This window comes from Emys orbicularis, chromosome 12 (assembly GCF_028017835.1).
Source record: "Emys orbicularis isolate rEmyOrb1 chromosome 12, rEmyOrb1.hap1, whole genome shotgun sequence".
Taxonomy (NCBI): domain Eukaryota; kingdom Metazoa; phylum Chordata; order Testudines; family Emydidae; genus Emys; species Emys orbicularis.
Window position 1 is genome coordinate 18,596,912 of NC_088694.1, and position 18,438 is coordinate 18,615,349.

General features: G+C 43.1%; 1 protein-coding gene across 2 annotated transcripts in view; it reads right to left on the reverse strand.

Moving 5' to 3' along the window:
• LOC135886625 (translocating chain-associated membrane protein 1-like) overlaps window positions 1-18,438 on the reverse strand; it is a 52,919-nt gene that overhangs the window by 9,789 nt on the left and 24,692 nt on the right. Inside the window, exons 1-7 of one of the 2 annotated variants that reach the window (XM_065414397.1) lie at window positions 9,427-9,499; window positions 9,209-9,327; window positions 7,963-8,079; window positions 7,815-7,873; window positions 7,060-7,144; window positions 6,752-6,822; window positions 2,087-2,191 (exon numbers count right to left, since the gene is read on the reverse strand). In XM_065414397.1, the coding sequence (XP_065270469.1) occupies window positions 2,087-2,191; window positions 6,752-6,822; window positions 7,060-7,144; window positions 7,815-7,873; window positions 7,963-8,079; window positions 9,209-9,259 (488 nt within the window). In that variant the 5' untranslated portion in view covers window positions 9,260-9,327; window positions 9,427-9,499. Of the gene's footprint in view, window positions 1-2,086; window positions 2,192-6,751; window positions 6,823-7,059; window positions 7,145-7,814; window positions 7,874-7,962; window positions 8,080-9,208; window positions 9,328-9,426; window positions 9,500-18,438 lie in introns of those variants that run through there. The other variant, XM_065414395.1, reaches the window with a different exon arrangement.

The window sequence follows — 18,438 nt, forward strand, 5'->3', positions numbered from 1 at the left end:
GCATTCAGAATCTCAATTCATAGACTCATAGACTTTAAGGTCAGAAGGGACCATTATGATCATCTAGTCTGACCTCCCGCATGATGCAGGCCACAAAAGCTGACCCACCCACTCCTGGAACAATTCTCTCCCTTGACTCAGCTTGACTCCCTTGAAGTCCCCAAATCATGATTTAAAGACTTCAAGTCGCAGAGAATCCTCCAGCAAGCGACCCCTGCCCCATGCTGCGGAGGAAGGCGAAAATTCAAACACAGCTTGTTCAATTAATCTCAAACTTAAAAAGAAAAATACCCAACATTCCTATACTCAGCCTGTGACAGTTCAAGCAGAACTTGGGGTTTTTTTCTCCTAGAAAAATAAGCCAAGGTTTTTGGAAAGCTATGAGAGTGGGAATTTATAACCTTAAATATGAAGTCGCGAATAGCCTGGAAGCCCATGTGGAGAAATGGCTCTTGATGGGGGTTTATTTTTCAAGATTATAATAAACAGCAATATTTTAGTTCTCCTAAAACACTCAAAATGCTTCTCTAACTCATCTTTTAAGGAGATACGTTTCCATTCCTTATTATTATTTAAGATTATGGTAGCACCCAAAGAATGATAAGTGTTTCCTAATCAGAGGAAGACTGTCCCTATCCTGAAGAACACATTGTTTAATCAGACAGAAGGGGGAATACAACATATTCTTTGTATTATAGTAGTGGCCAGATGTCCTTATCAGTATTGCAGTCCTGTTACATTGGGTGCTACACAAATAAAAGTAGATAGGGTCCCTGGTCTAGAGAGCTTATGGCCTAAGATGAACAACATATAAAAAAAATAGGGAAAAAGAGAGTTGTTTGTTTGTTTTTACTTTATTTGCATTAATAAATATTGACTTTCTCCAAATGACCTTCAGCCTAATTATTTAAATACTGGTGTTAGGAGTTGAGACAGAAACAGGTCTTGGGAAGAGATATGGAGAAGAGGGTAGTAGTCTTACAGATTATTTCAAAGAGGACTGTGTATGCATAAGAGGCTGTGTGGAAGAAAGCAAGATAACTTTTGTAGAAGTCTCACATGAATGGGCAGTCAAGTCTTGCACAGCTGGGAGCGTGGAGGGAGAAACTACAAGAGACAGGAGTGGAAAAGTGGAGCAGAATTGCGAACAGACATGAAAGTTGAGATTTGAGTAAAGTGTTCAGATTGATGCAGAGCACCCCTCTTCTTAGTTACATACTTCTTTCTTGTAAGTTTCATCTTCCTCCCCTTTGCTCACACACAAAGTTCACTTCCTCCACCCTCATTCTACAAAACAGTCCTCTTGTCTTTCCCCTTCCCAGCTTCGATGCAATTGTCCTTATAACTCTACATCTCAAAATAAGTGAGCAATTCACTCAAGATATAGAATAAACAATTTTACTTTATATGCTGTTCGAAACTGTTGCCTTCCATAAATTATAAGTATTTTACTTTCTCTTCCTGTCCACCCCTTGCAAAGAAGGGGCAGAATATAGAACTGATAATGCATAGACTGATTTTCTTCCTATTATAAAAGTAATACACGTTGTTTAGATTGTTTGTGCATTTATGACTATAAAATACTGGTATAATTCTGTCAGTTCTTTTGTACTGGTTTACAATAATGAACAAAGTTCAAAAACACAAATAGATTCTGAGAGAGGTGTAATGATTTTGGTGTCCATATTACTTTTATTCTAAGGTGCACTTGTTTTTAAAATATAGATCTCCGTAAATATATTTGCAATTAAAAATATATTGGAGCAGGTAGGCATTTACAACAGAGATGGCTAACATGTACCCAAGACATGATTTTAACAAATATTACTTGAAAAATTATTACGATCATGAAGTGACAGATCAGTTTCCTTGATTCTACATAATGACACTGGAGCTCTCATGGAACGCCAATCAAATAGTAATATTGGGATCACAGCTATAGCTTAGGATGTGTGATGTCCTAACATTTGCTTTTTATATTACGTGCACACAGACACGTTTCTGCCAATAGAAATTGCAATAGAGCTCTGAAAATTAAACGCAGAGGTAGTAAAATAAAAAGTAAGATAGTACATGCAAAATTTACCCTTTCTGCTTGTTTTCGTCACTGAAGTAGAAAAGACGTGAGGCATGAAAAATGAGCTCCACTAGATAGTGAGGTACCAGCAAAATTAGCCCCAGGCGTTGAAGGCTGTAACGGAAAATGAAGGTTATTTATTTGTAACAGAGATTTTTCAAGATGGCCCTATATATTCACACTTGTGGGTATTGTGCTGTCTTATCGTAAAACCTTCTTCTAGCACTGCCAGCTTGAATGCTCCCATTCCTACTCCTACCCCCCTCCTCAGCATCACAACATATCAAAGACAAAGATAAGGGATAGAGCACCCTCATCATCTCAATTCCTTCCACCACAAAGCCAGAGACACAGAATAAACAAATATTCTGACAGAGAGGGGAAGACAACAGGAAATGTGAATAGGCAGAGCTCTTTTGAAGAACCTTGATTACAAGTAAATAACCTTCATTTTTTCTTTGAGTGGCTCTGCATATTCCCACTTATGGAACAGACTGATAAGCAGTGCTGAGACTAACCTAGAGGTGGACCCAGAGTCCTAGTTGAATAGAGACAAGCACTGCTTTGCCAAATCCAGCGTTTGCCTTAGAAGCCAAGTCCAGAGCATAGTGCTTAGTGAAAGTCTGCATCAAAGTCCAGATTATAGTTTGCAAGTTTCAGCAACAGACACCTACCTAAGACAAGCAAAGGAGGTAGCCACACCTGTCTAGTGGTCTAATTGCAGCAGATACAAGAATTTTTGCCAGTATGTAGCATTCAGTAATGCATTGTTTAATCCACCAAGAAATAGTTTGGGAAGGAATCAAATACCCCTTATCATTCTTGGTATAAGACATAACCAATCTAGATGATATACAAAAAATTGGTGGTCTCGGTGCCACTAGATGGGACAGAACACCACACCCAGAAGGTGTGTGTGTGTTACACAGGGGTCTCTCCTGCACAGACCAGTGCCCTTGAACTGTCAAATGGAGAGGCTCCCCCCAACTTTTGTTTGATGCAACTGAAGTTACTGTCAGGGATGACTGGAGCACTGAACTGTACACCTCTGAGCACATTTGCCCTGACTGACCACCATTCTAGAGAGAGACTATAACATTCTGAGGTATGGTGATCAACATCTGAAGGCTGTTCTGGCTTGGTCTGTAGACATGAGATATCCAATAATGCACAGTCTCATTATCAGACAATCAAATGGAGTCACAAAATGTAGTGGCTGCCATAAAGACCACAAGACCCAAGAAGAATTTCATTCTCCGAGAGGAACACGGTCAAATCTTTTACATATGCTCACTCATTTTGAGAAATCTGTCCTCTGGGAGAAAAGCTCTCCCTTCCACAGAGTGCACTATGGATCCTATAAAGGGAATCCTTTTAAAGGGGCAGAGAATTGACTTTGGCAGTAGAAAAGTAGCCTGAGATTTGAAAAGAGATTGATTGTGAAGACAATATGGCTTAACAGGTCCTCATGCACAATGCCCCTCAGTAGCCAGTTATCCAGATAGGGATAATGAAAATACCCTGATTACTCAGATGAGTCCCTACCACAAAGAGGTATTTTGTAAATACCTTGGGCATCATGGAGAGGCCAAATGGAAGCATCTTGTACTGGAAATGATTCCCAGCCACTATAAATCAAAGATACTTGGAATGATGGTGATTAACAGAAATATAAAAATACACATCCTTTAGATAGAGAGTTGTGAACTGTAGCGGGGTGGATACCCGCTCCTGCCCTGAGGGGTTTGGAACAGCCCTGGGAGAAGGCTGGGGCAGGGAAGCAGCTACTGGGCTGATTGGGGAAGTAGCTGCACCTGGGCCACGCTCCAATCAGAATCCAGCTGGCCTGTATAAAGAGGCTGGGAGCCAGGAGCTCAGAGTCTCTCTCTGCCTTCAGAGAGAGAAGGGCCTGGCTGCAGGAAGCAGAGACAGGGTACCTGAGTGGAGCAGGGCTGGGGAAAGGCTGAGGAGCTGGGGAGCTCCAGCCTGGAAAGCCCCAGGCTGCGGCCTAGGAGAAGGCCAAGGGGTACTGGGGGTTGCAGAGGGCAGCCCACGGCTAGACTGAGGCAGCAGGTCCAAACCCACCCTTGCCTGTGATGAGTGGCCTATACTGCAGTCTGCCCCAGGCAGTGGGGGCTAATTGGTGACTGGCAGTGGCCTTACACCGAGGCGAGGTGGGGTTAGTGGGTAAGGGTTCCCCTGGGAGGGGAGACCTAGCGTGTGTGGGTACTGCCAGGGAGCAGCACCCAGAGCAAGGGGCACCGGGGTCCTGGGAGGGACACGGGAGCCAATAGGGGGACAAGGTGGATGACTGGCCTGTAGAGGGCGCTCCAGACGCTGGACAAGCTGATTCCCCAAAGCAACCAGTAGAGGGCGCCGCAGGGGTGAGTCCGACCCCTTACATGAACCAATCCATGAGCAACAGTGAAGGGATTTATGGAGGCCAAAGTCAACACCTGGAAATAAAGCCTCTGAGCATACTTATTCAAGTCCCTTTATCTAGTATCCAATTAACCCCCCACATCCTTCTTTTGAACCAAAAAATAAAAGGAATGAAAGCCCTGACCCCTTAAGTCAGGAATCTCCTCGACTGCTCCTAACAGAAGCAACTTTTCCACTTCAAGAAGACTCGCCTCATGAGAGGCGGGGGTCCCTAAAGAGGGAGAAGTAGGAGAGATCGAGGGGCAGTTATTTGAACTGCATGGCATACCAGGGGTAGTCAATAGGCAGCCTGTGGGCCAAATCTGGACTGCCAGATGCCCCAGTTAGGACACACCAATGAAATCCATCTTCCTGGAGCCAAAAGTGAACACTGAATCTGATCCTGGCCCTGTAGCACAGGAATTCGACAGGATCAGACAATTGCAAATCATGAAGTACAGCACCAGTGATGGTGGCCAAATTCTCTCTCGACTGCTCCACCAGAGTCAGGGCAGCTGGAGCCAAGTGCATGGCCCTTGGTTCAAACATATGTAGCCTTGGGAGCTTGACTTAGGGGGCATCCAGCCCCAACATAGGGTGTGGATTCTTGGAGCCCTTCAGTCCTTTGGAACTGCTGGAAACCAAGACTGGCCTCTTAGACCTTGGATCTGAGGACTGTTCAGATCCAGAGGGTCTGGCCTTGAGAGCTTCCTTGAGAAGGAGGAGCTGTAGGCAAAGCTCTGGGACTAAAAGGTCCAGCAAATCAAACACCTAGAAAAAGAATGAGTTTCTCCCAGGCACTTGAGGCCCTGAACATAGTCATCAGATGCTAGGAAGACAGCCAGGCAGGAAATGCACCTTTTGAAACCCAGGTTCTTCTGTTTCTTCAATTCTGCCATAATGCAGAACTGGAAAGAATCACTAACTACAGAGGGTCCTGTGGCACCTTTAAGACTAACAGAAGTATTGGGAGCATAAGCTTTCGTGGGTAAGAACCTCACTTCTTCAGATGCAAGTAATGGAAATCTCCAGAGGCAGGTATAAATCAGTATGGAGATAACGAGGTTAGTTCAATCAGGGAGGGTGAGGTGCTCTGCTAGCAGTTGAGGTGTGAACACCAAGGGAGGAGAAACTGCTTCTGTAGTTGGATAGCCATTCACAGTCTTTGTTTAATCCTGCAACCACGCACCGCACCATAACAACTCTAACTCAGGAACCAACCCATGCAACAAACCTCGATGCCAACTCTGCCCACATATCTACACCAGCAACACCATCACAGGACCTAACCAGATCAGCTACAACATCACTGGCTCATTCACCTGCATGTCCACCAATGTTATATATGCCATCATATGCCAGCAATGCCCCTCTGCTATGTACATTGGCCAAACTGGATAGTCACTACGCAAGAGGATAAATGGACACAAGTCAGATATCAGGAATGGCAATATACAAAAACCTGTAGGAGAACACTTCAACCTCCCTGGCCACACAATAGCAGATGTAAAGGTAGCCATATTACAGCAAAAAAACTTCAGGACCAGACTCCAAAGAGAAACTGCTGAGCTCCAGTTCATTTGCAAATTTGACACCATCAGATCAGGATTAAACAGACTGTGAATGGCTATCCAACTACAGAAGCAGTTTCTCCTCCCTTGGTGTTCACACCTCAACTGCTAGCAGAGCAACTCACCCTCCCTGATTGAACTAACCTCGTTATCTCCATACTGATTTATACCTGCCTCTGGAGATTTCCATTACTTGCATCTGAAGAAGTGAGGTTCTTACCCACGAAAGCTTATGCTCCCAATACTTCTGTTAGTCTTAAAGGTGCCACAGGACCCTCTGTTGCTTTTTACAGATTCAGACTAACACGACTACCCCTCTGATACTTAACTAACTACATACCAACAACTAACACTAACTACCTCAAGAAAAAAGGCTCTGGTTCCAAAAAGACCAGAATGCTTCGCATCTATCCAGGCATGTGGAAGGATCTAAGGTGGTGAGGTCGCTCCACCCCCTATATAGCCTTGGCTTAATATGTCCTGATGCTGAGGGAAGTGGGAAAGGTCACGAGAGCGATCTAACGGATGCTGCTATTAGAAGGTTTTACTGTACAGCACCACAAGGTGGCACAGTACCCATAAATGGGAATATACAGAGCCACATGAAAAATAGTAAAAAAAAATTGATAACTGGAATAATGAAGTAAAACTTTTCAATTAGTTACCATTTACAAATACTTACTTCAGTACATAGGCACCAGATATGTGAGCAATGTAAAGGCAGATATAGTATAGCTGTCTTGGTATATCTTCCTAAAATTAAGAGAAAACTTAAAGTTAAATTTTAGCTAACCTACTTTAAAATCCACCATACTGAAATGTGTCAACCTTTCTTATCTTCCTCACTGCTGTACTTCTCTCTGTAAGGCAAAGGAATTCTATTTGAAGTATGTACCCCATGTAAGCTTCCCACCAAGATTACATTACCAAACAAATCAAGCAATTCAAAATGTATTTTTAAAATAAAGTAGCGAAGGTTTCAATTCATACCTTTCGAATCTTTTGAAAGTACAATTCTGGGAGTGCATGAAGCCAATAGGCAATCTGGCAGACATAGAAGAATTTTACCTGAAAACTAAACAACAATTTAGAAGGGAAGAAGTTTAGGATGTTAAGTGTTTAGGTTTTTAAAGGATACACTATTTTACCTCACTCCCTCACAATAAGAAATGCTGACCTATAATATGCTATACTATATATAAAAGGAATTGCAAACAGAAACTGCTTTATCAGCTACTATAAAGTCAAGAAGTAATTTCTTGAATAAGTGTTTACAAATTCCCTTCCTGTTTGCAAGTTCTATATCACCCTTTGGACCATTTTTTTGTTTTTGTTTGGGGAGTGGAGGAACACCCACCTACCCACCAAATTTCTTCAGTGGAAGACAGACAGGTTTAGTAATACTTAGTCAGGCAATAATCCTCTAAATACTTCTGCATATGCTTAACTTTACACTCATTGAACTCTGTGTGGCTACTCACATGGTAAAGTTAAACAGTGGTGCAAGCATTTACAGGATGGGAGCCTAAATTCATATTCTCTCTCTCTCTCTCTCTCTCTCTCTCTCTCTCTCACACACACACACACACACACACACACACACACACACACACCCACACCCCCCAAAGGATTTTCAGCTATTGGTCACTAATACAAATGAAAACTGTCTACACTGTTTGGATTACCAATACAAAGTTCTGGTAGCCAACTGTCAAACACCTAGAAAAAGAAAATAAAACACTTACAACATGTGAGAATGGGGATAGTCTTTCCATAACAAGGTAGGGTTTGTCATGAATTCTTCCTGGAAAAAAAGTTGTCATTTAAGAACTTTCATAATATTTTAGATGTGTATTTTTAAAACAAATACAGATAGCGATTTGACTTACTTACTGCAGTCAAAATACTTGCTCCCCAGGCAAATGAAAACAAATAGAAAAATGCTAACTGCCCCGATTCATTGAATTTGCTGTGCTTCGTTTTTGACAAATGGAGACGTCTATTAATTTTCTGAAAACAAGAAACACATTTGGGGATATAAAAACAGATCAACATTTTACTTTAATCATTATTGGTAGAGAGAAAAAAACAAGCTACTTGGCACTTAGCCCTCAATTAAGTAGTCGTTACCTCCAAGATCTTCCATTCCTCATGTTAGGCTCTGATCCTGAAAAATATTACATGCATGCTTAACTTTACTTGTGTGAGAAGTCATACTGAAACCAATATGAGAAGTGCTCATGTATTTAAATTTAGTCATGTTTTTTTTCCCCCAGGATCAGAGCCTTATTACTTAGTTAGGGTCTGATGCTGCAGATGTCATCCTAAGGCCGGATTGACCAGACCCTTTGTATTCATATTTCCAGGTAATGGAGCTCTAGCATACATATACAACAGTGAAAATACTGGAACCTTAAGCAAGTCACAAATTTGAGAAGTTATTTGACAAAGAGGCAAAAAATAAAAGCCCAGAAGTTTACAGTCAGAACCTAACTCTGTAGATTTACGGCGGTTCCAGGGGAATGTCAATGGTCACCGTTAAAGACTGAGGTTAAAAAAAATTGCATGGAAAACAAAAGTGAAAAAATTCACTAGTTAAAGACATTCTTAAGATCTGCCTTTTTTTTTTTTTTATAAACACTAGCTTTAGATAAAAGAAAGAGTGGAAAGTACATTTAGCTACTAATTCATATTAAATCAAAACGTTTCCAATAAAGCAACAATGGAGGAAGGGGGGACAGCAATTATTTTTGTTTTATTTAAATATTTTTTCAACTGACTTCCAATTTAAAACTTTAGGGACATGAAGGTTTGATGTAGTGGGCACTCTACTGTTTTTTCCATCCACTTATTAATGGAGAATACTAGAAGAGTCAGAGAAACTGTGATTAAATATTACTTCATTAAATATATTGTTATATAGACATTTCCAGAGTCTAATAATATTTATATTGAATGACAAAGGAACCACCAGCATGTGATGTGTAAATATACCTACATGAGTTTATTTTATTTTGCAACATGACTTATACAAGTGCTGGTGTTATCTTATATAAGACAAGCAGAAGAAACATGTAACAAACAGCCTAAATAAATAAAGAATTTACATAAGTAAATTACATCCCCATTGTTAACTTACATCTAGTACGTATTCTTGGATCACAGCATGCAGAATAATGGCTATAAGCATGTAGAAGAAGATGGTGGCAATGTCTTTTGGACCATATTCATAGAAATGAATGGGTTCACTCTTGTCATCTGAAAACAAAGTTTTAATTACTATAAAAATATCTATTTGAATAGAACGCATTTACTTATGAAACATTTTATGCAACAGAGAAAGGATAAATACCTTACCTACTTGTTCTCTGGCACATAGTATCCTATGTATCCAAATTCTTGCGTCTTTGGCAAATGAATTCTGATCCCCCCTCAAATAATTTGGAGTATTCCCCACCCCAAATACAAACAAAACTATAATTGTAAGACTGGAAGGGAAATGCTGTGGGTAGTACCATTCTGCGTCAGCCTCTATCAGTTCTTTCTGGCCTAGACAATAGAAAATATAGAGACCCAGCAGAATTCCATCTCAAGAAGCGTAGCTGTATGGAGAAAGGATATTACCGTCAATGTATGGATCTATGTAGCTCAGCTTCATGGATCAATTATAAGTAACTAATTTACCCTCTCTCTAAAAAGGGCATCTTACATATCCACTGAAATTTAAAAACCTGTTCCATACTTTCCCCACCAATAGCCAACAACCCTCCAAGTTCACACCCAGGCTCCTTCCCAGCAATTCACTTCCCTCTCCCTCAGCTCCTCCATTATCCTAACTCCCCCGAGTCTTTGCACTACTTCTGAGGGGTGCAGGAAATATGGTACTGTATTGTAGTTTAAATGAATTATTACTCAGAGTTATGTATTAATATGCCTAGTAAGGAATCTATTTGTCAAAAAACATTTCCTGAATCTTTTTTGTTGTCTGTATTGTTACAGACATACTTGTTGACAGGTATTTTGAAATAAATGACCAAAAATAATTGAAACTGGTGTGATTATATTGTGTTATTTTGACAAATAAAATATGCAGAATTTTAAAATATTGTGCATAGAATTTTTAATTTTTTGGCACAGAATTCCCTCAGGAGTAAATTTAGTGAGAGAATAAAGCAGAATCCCATTGCTTATGGCAGAGCACGTTTAGTTTTTTTTTTCTTTTGGGGAGGGAAAGAGAGCATCTGCTACAGTGGTTCTCAAATTTTTGTACTGGTGACCTCTTTCACATACCGAGCCTCTGAGTGCGACCATCCCTTATAAATTAAAAACATTTTTTATATATTTAACACCATTATAAATGCTGGAGGCAAAGTTGAGTTTGGGGTGGAGGCTGACGGCTCGTGACCTCCCTCTCCCCCCCATGTAATAACCTTGTGACCCTCTCAGGGGTCCTGATGCCCAGTTTGAGAACCCCTGGCCTACATATTCCATATCCATCACTGCTTGCAAACAATAATGTATGAACAAATTAGCTGGGGGTTTCTGCTAATCAGTGAAGCAAGGTGGGTGAGGTAATCTCTTTTATTGGACCACCTTCTGCTAGTGAAAGAGACAAGCTTTCAAGCTATACAGAGCTCTTCCTCAGGTAACTTGAAAGCTTTTCTCTCTCCACAGAAGTTGGTCCAATAAAAGATATTACCTACCTAGTCTCTCTAATATCCTGGGACCAACACAGCAAACAATCAGTGAAACAGTCATTTTCTGAGCCAACACCACTACTGAAATAGTGGGGCTGTTATCACTCAGAGCTACCATTTCAGGTCATACGCTAAACGCTGGAGGGCCAAACTGTACCATTTACTTTTGGGAGATAATCTTTACAACTACAAAGGCACTTCATTTTTAAAAGTGAGATCTTAAAACTGAATCTGATGGGGGAATGGATTACAACATGAAGGGGGATGTGACCCACAGTCCAAGTGTCTTGGCCAAAGTTGTGATTTTGGGCAAAGGTTTCAAAAGGATAAGTTAGGTACACATGTGAGGTGCAAAGCGAAGTTTGCTCCTAAAAATTTATCTCTTGTTTACAATGACTCACTAGCTGGTTGTGGATGTTTTATGATTATTTAAAATGTGAATTTATCCAATATCTCTTTTAAGCATGGTTAAAAGCATGGTTTTCTTAAGCAATACATTTGAAAATATAACAATTTTGTAATATGGAACGTTCACATTAGCATTTTAAAATAAGCTAGAGAAATATTCAATTACAAGCATAAAGGCTTTTGTCCAAAAAGATAATGAGCATAGTTGGTTTTTTTTCCTAGACTGGGAATATTTTGTTTCTCTGTAAAAATAGCAAATTTAGTAAACACAATATGAAAACATTACATAAAGAAATATTGAATGCACAGGGAGGGTGAAGAGAACAAGTGTAAGGTCCTTTCAGCACAGGTGCCAACTTTTGAAAGTGCCACGGGGTGCTTGGCCTCCACCTCCGCCTCCACTCCAACCCTTCCCCGCCTCTTCCCATCCCTGCTCCACCACCCCACCTCTTCCCACCCAGTTCTGCCTCCTCCCCTGAGCACACCGCGTCCTTGCTCCTTTCCCTTCCCCCCCCCCCCCCCCGAGCCTCCTGCCTGCACACCCTGAAACAGCAGATTGTGGTGGGAGGGAGTTGATCCACGGGGCCCGCCAGCGGGCAGGAGGCACTGGGGGGGAAGCTGATTGGTTTCAGATAAAATGGTTCAGTGATTTCTGAGAATGAGATTAGGGAAGTACGCTATTTTGCTAAAATTAAAAAAAAAAAATCGTATAACCATTTTGTTGAGAAGCTCTAGTGTCTCGAAGTATTGAAGATGTGGGTGCAGACATGTATTCAACTCAGCTCTGCGCGCACCCAAGTCAGAGAAATTTGCCTAGCAGCACCTGTAGGGATGGTGCTTGCCCCCTCCCCTCATAACCCCTCTCATGGCTCCATGACGGCAGCGCCGCTCTGACCCCCCGCAGTGCCTTTGAACTGAAATCCCCAGCTGGAGACTCCTATGTGGAGGGGCAGAGGGTGGGTCATGCAATACATATCTGCACCCACATCTTGAAGAGCAACAGTTACAATACAGGTAAGCAACTGTCTCTTCTTCGAGTGGTTGCAGAGTTGTATTCCACTCAGGTGACTCACAAGCAGTTCCAGCAGAAGGTGGGCTCAGAGTCTTTAAACAGTTAGTGCACAGAAGTGCCTTCCCAAAATTTACGTCCAATCTTGATGCCATGGTGATAGCGAAATGCCTAGCAAATGTATCCACAGAAGACCATTCAGCTCTGCAGATATCCACTGTTGAGACATCACTAAGCAACGGAGCAGATGTCGACTAAGCTCTGGTTCAATGAACCTCCAATGATTGTAGAGCCTAGAGGTGTCATCTACACTACATAAACCATGGTAATACAGAGGGTAATCCCCTTGGAAATGGTCTGCATGGAAACTAGTTGCCCCTTCATTCGCTCAGCATAGGACACAAAGATTCAAGGTGATAAACGAAATGGCTTATTTCTCTCTACATAAAACACTAAGCACCACCTGACATCTAAGTTATGTAGATGCTGCTCCTTTGCACTTGAATGTGGTTTGGGAAAAAAATATAGGTAAGTAAATAACCTGATTAAAGTGAAACACAGATACCACTTCAGAAAAAAAAAAAGTGTGTGTGTAGTCTTAAACACCGCCTTGTCCTTGAAGAACTTAGTATACAGAGGTTCTGCCATTAAGAACTGCAACTCACTAACTCTTCCTGCAGATGTTATAACCACAAGGAAGGCCGTTTTCTGAGAGAGGAGAGCATGTGAACATGCTTCTACTGACTTAAATAGAGGACCCATCAGCACTGCCAGGACTGTATTTAGGTCCCACAATGGTACTGTTTCTTTCACAGGTGGAAAAAGATGGATAACACCCTTAAAAAAAAAATCTCACCATCATAGGGTGTGAGAATATCATCTTCACTTAAAAAACCATCTCCAACTACCTCTGAGCATTGCTCCTTCCCTTCATCTAGCTAGGCAGCCTCCACGCATTAAGGTGCAGACTGCTCAATGCTGGATAAACATCCTGGCCATGATGTTGAGTGAAAGTTTTGAGAGGTCAAACAGAGAGAGGGGAGATCAGAAAACCAACATTGCCTCAGCCATGCTGTCAGAAATGAGAATTAGTTTGGAGTAATCCAATGTGAGCATGAGGATAACCTGAGGAAACGGGGGAGGAAGGGGGCATACATCACGTTCCCTTCCCAGTTCTGATGAAAGGCATTGATAAAGAGTCCCTGGACTGTGTCCCTCTCAAGAACAGAATTGATGCCATTTTCTGTTGTCCTTTGTCACAAACAAGTCTGTGAAAGGGCTCCTCATTGCTAGAAAATGGACCTCAGCATTACTGTTCTTTAGGGACCACTCATGGCTGTTTGAAAAAGACCTGCCGAGGTAATCAGGTAGTTGGTTCCGAGTGCCTGGTAAGCACGCCACTTTGGATACAATACCTTCCTCAATGCAGAGGTGCCAGAACTTTATTGCTGGTTGGAGTGTGCACCTGCCTGCTTGTTCACATAATACATTGCAGTGGTATAATCTGAGAATAAAAATCGCTGTCCTCCGGATGTGATCCCAAATAGCCTGACAGATATTCTATATTGCTCAAAGTTCTAGCAAGTTGATATGAGAATACTTCTTCTGACCACAAACTCTGAATTTTTAACATTCCTAGATGCGCTCCTCAACTTATTGTGGTGGCGTCACTAACTACTGTCTCGATCAGCGAAGGGCAGGCAAAGAAGACTCTTGACACACACGGTTGTATTCCATTCACCATTGTAAAGAGCACAGTGTCTCTGGGAGCACCTGGACGAGGGTGTCCATTGGCTGGCAACTCAGGCAATTGACTAACTTTAGCCACCACTGAACAGGACGAGGGTGCGGGCGTAAGCTCTCATGTTGCACTATGTACATGCATATAGCCATATGGCCCAGTGACCTCAGGCATACTTGGATTGTGCTCAGAGGGTGCAAACTGGAGATCCTGACAAAGGTGCTGAATTGCCTGGAACCATTTGGATGGAAGAAAGGCCCTCGAATTCATAGACTCCATCAGGGCTCCAATTAACTTGATTTTTTGAATTGACTTCAAAGCTGATTTACCCCTGTTTAAGATCAGACTCCACCAATTGAAAAGGTTGAGCGTGAACCTGAAAAGATTGAGGACCTGTTCCCTGGATGAGCCTCTCAGTAGCCAATCATCCAGGTACGATATGAACTCCCCTCCTCCTGAGAAAGGCTGCCACCACAGCCATGCATTTGGTAAAGATGCGCAGGGCTGAAGACAAGCCGAAGGAGAGAACTGCATAATGGTAGTGATGAGGAATATGAGGAACTTCCTATGGCCTGGGAAGATTGTCACATGACAGCAAGCATCCTGGAGATTAAGAACAGCAAATCAGTCACTGTGATTCAGAGTGGGAAGAATGGCAGCCAGGGTAATCATGCAGAATCTCATGTACTTGCTTATGTTTGTGGAGAGCACGGAGATTGAGGATAGGTCTCATTCCTCCCTTGAATCTGGGGGGGAATCAGGAAGTATTGGGAATAAAACCCCTTTCCACAAAAATAAGGAACCTCCTCTATAGCCCCTAGAGTACACAAGGTTTGTACCTGCTGTAACAGCAGTGACTCATGATAGGGGTCCCTCAAGAGGGACAGGAGAATTGGAGGGTGGAATGTATAGGAACTAATGGCATAACCCAATCCCACAGTGTTTAAGACCCATCTGTCCATATTTATTGTCTCCCAAGTGAGACAGCCTATCCCCAAATATCTAGAGTATGGATATGACATTGACAACTGTGGTGCTGCTCTCAAAACGCCACTCAAATCTAGCTGAAGAAGGAAGAGGACAAGCCAGTTGACTAAAACTAGACCGAGAAGGTTTCCTCCTCCATGATTTGTGCCCCTTTCTAAGGAAATCTTGCTGCCTCATGGGGTAGGAAGACTGATGGAAATATCAGTGAGGACAATATTGCCATTGTTGGTTCCCAAAACACAGTCTCTTTCTGGCTTGGTTATAAATCTCCAACAAGCGTAGCATGGCCTGCAAGTCCTTGAAAGAATGTAATGTCTCAGGAGTTTTCTCCAAGAATAGGAGATAGGATAGCTGCCCCACAAGAAGGGCAATGTTTAAACCCCAGTCAGGGCATCCCACTGGGAGAAACTACAAGGGTACTAAACTATAAATATGTACACAAAGGAAGTTACAAAGAGCTGTGAAGACAAGTGTGAAGAAAAATCACACTAAGCGCTGCAACTCTAGCTGTGGTCAGTGAGAAGGAACTGAGAGGGGGTCAGGCAGCACCATCCTTATATAGCCATGAAAGGGATTATGAAGGGAGGAGCACAAGTGCTGCCCCTACTGATACTGGTAGGCAAAATTCTCCAACTTTGATCTGCTAGGCACACATGCACCTGAGCGGAATAAATGTCTTCAACCACTCAAAGAACACTGTCTTGCCTGTGCTCTCAATGCTTCTGTTACTGGCTCCCAGGCAGCATGGAGGAAAAGGAGGAAGTCTAACAAGAATGCAGAAGGGTGAGAAAGGAATGTTCGGGTGGGAATGGGAGCATGGAGGTGGAAAGAGGAGTACAGAGGTCTATTACCACTAAAAAAAAACCACTCTCCTTCAGAATAAGTTAATGTAAGCTAATGTACTCAATGCTTTTTTTGCCTCTGTTTTCACAAACAAGGTCAGCTCCCAGACTACTGCACTGGGCAGCACAGCATGGGGAGGAGGTGACCAGCCCTCTGTGGAAAAAGAAGTGGTTCAGGACTATTTAGAAAAGTTGGACAAGCACACATCCATGGAGCCGAATGCACTACATTCGAGAGTGCTAAAGGAGTTGGCCAATGGCTCTGCAATCACATCCGCCATTATCTTTGAAAACTCATGGCGATCAGGAGAGATCCCGGATGACTGGAAAAAGGCTAATATAGTGCCCATCTTTAAAAAAGGGAAGGAGGAGGATCCTGTGAACTACAGGCCAGTCAGCCTCACCTAAGTCCCTGGAAAAATCATGGAGCAGGTCCCTCAAGGAATCAATTCTGAAGCACTTAGAGGAGAGGAAAGTGATCAGGAACAGCCAGCATGGATTCACCAAGGGCAAGTCATGCCTGACTAACCTAATTGCCTTCTATGACGAGATAACTGGCTCTGTGGATGAGGGGAAAGCAGTGGACGTGTTATTCCTTGACTTTAGCAAAACTTTTGATACGGTCTCCCACAGTATTCTTGCCAGAAAGTTAAAGAAGTATGGGCTGGATGAATGGACTATAAGGTGGATAGAAAGCCGGCTAGATCGTCGGGCTAAACGGGTAGTGATCAAAGGCTCCATGTCTAGTTGGCAGCCTCAAGTGGAGTGCCCCAAGAGTTGGTCATGGGGCCAGTTTTGTTCAATATCTTCATTAATGATCTGGAGGACTGCACCCTCAGCAAGTCTGCAGATGACACTAAACTGGGAGGAGTGGTAGAGACGCTGGAGGGTAGGGATAGGATACAGAGGGACCTAGACAAATTAGAGGATTGGGCCGAAAGAAACCTGAGGAGGTTCAGCAAGGACAAGTGCAGAGTCCTGCACTTAGGACGGAAGAATCCCATGCACTGCTACAGACTAGGGACCGAATGGCTAGGCAGCAGTTCTGCAGAAAAGGACCTAGGGGTTACAGTGGACAAGAAGCTGGATATGAGTCAACAGCAGGGACGACTCCAGGGTTTTTGCCGCCCCAAGCGGCAGGGGAAAAAAAAAAAAAAAAAAAAAGCCGCGATCGCGATCGGCAGCAATTTGGCGGCAGATCCACCGCACCGCTTAATTCTTTGGCGGCAATTCGGCGGCAGGTCCTTCCCTCCAAGAGGGACTTAGGGACCCACCGCTGAATTGTCGCCGAAGAGCCGAACGTGCCGCCCCTCTCCATTGGCCGCCCCAGGCACCTGCTTGCTGTGCTGGTGCCTGGAGCCGGCCTTGGTCAACAGTGTGCCCTTGTTGCTAAGAAGGCTAATGGGATTTTGGGCTGTATAAGTAGGGGCATTGCCAGCAGATTGAGGGATGTGATCATTCCCTTCTATTCGACATTGGTGAGGCCTCATCTGGAGTACTGTGTCCAGTTTTGGGCCCCACACTACAAGAAGGATGTGGAAAAATTGGAAAGACTCCAGCGGAGGGCAACAAAAATGAATAGGGGGCTGGAGCACATGACTTATGAGGAGAGGCTGAGGGAACTGGGATTGTTTAGTCTGCAGAAGAAAAGAATGAGGGGGGATTTGATAGCTTCTTTCAACTACCTGAAAGGGGGTTCCAAAGAGGATGGATCTAGACTGTTCTCAGTAGTACCAGATGACAGAACAAGGAGTAATGGTCTCAAGTTGCAGTGGGGGAGGTTTAGGTTGGATATTAGGAAAAACTTTTTCACCAGGAGGGTAGTGAAGCACTGGAATGGGTTACCTAGGGAGGTGGTGGAATCTCTTTCCTTAGCGGTTTTTAAGGTCAGGCTTGACAAAGCCCTGGCTGGAATGATTTAGTTGGGGATTGGTCCTGCTTTGACCAGGGGGTTGGACTAGATGACCTCCTGAGGTCCCTTCCAACCCTGATATTCTATGATTTTATGAATATGGAATTAAACCCAAGACTTGAGTCTCTATGTTCCTCTGCTCTTTGCCCCATTGATAAAGTGTGTGTCTCGTCCTCTGCTAGCGGCTGGTCCACATGGAGATAACAGCCTCTTACTGCTACCAGTTACTCTGTTAGGCCTGGTCTACACTATGAGTTTAGGTCGAATTTAGCAGCGTTAAATTGAATTAACCCTGCACCCATCCACACAACGAAGCCATTTACTTCGACATAAAGAGCTCTTAAAATCAATTTCTGTACTCCTCTCCGACGAGGGGAGTAGCGCCGAAATCGATATTGCCGGTTCGAATTAGGGTTAGTGTGGACGAAATTAGACGGTATTGGCCTCCGGGAGCTATCCCACAGTGCACCATTGTGACCGCTCTGGACAGCGGTCTGAACTCGGATGCACTGGCCAGGTAGACAGGAAAAGCCCCGCAAACTTTTGAATTTCATTTCCTGTTTGTCCAGCATGGAGAGCACAGGTGACCACGCAGAGCTCATCAGCACAGGTAACCATGCAGTCCGAGAATCGAAAAAGAGCACCAGCATCGACCGTACGGGAGGAATTGGATCTGATCGCTATATGGGGAGAGGATTCCGTGCTAGCAGAACTACGTTCCAAAAGACAAAATGCCAAAACATTTGAAAAAAATCTCCATGGGCATGATGGAG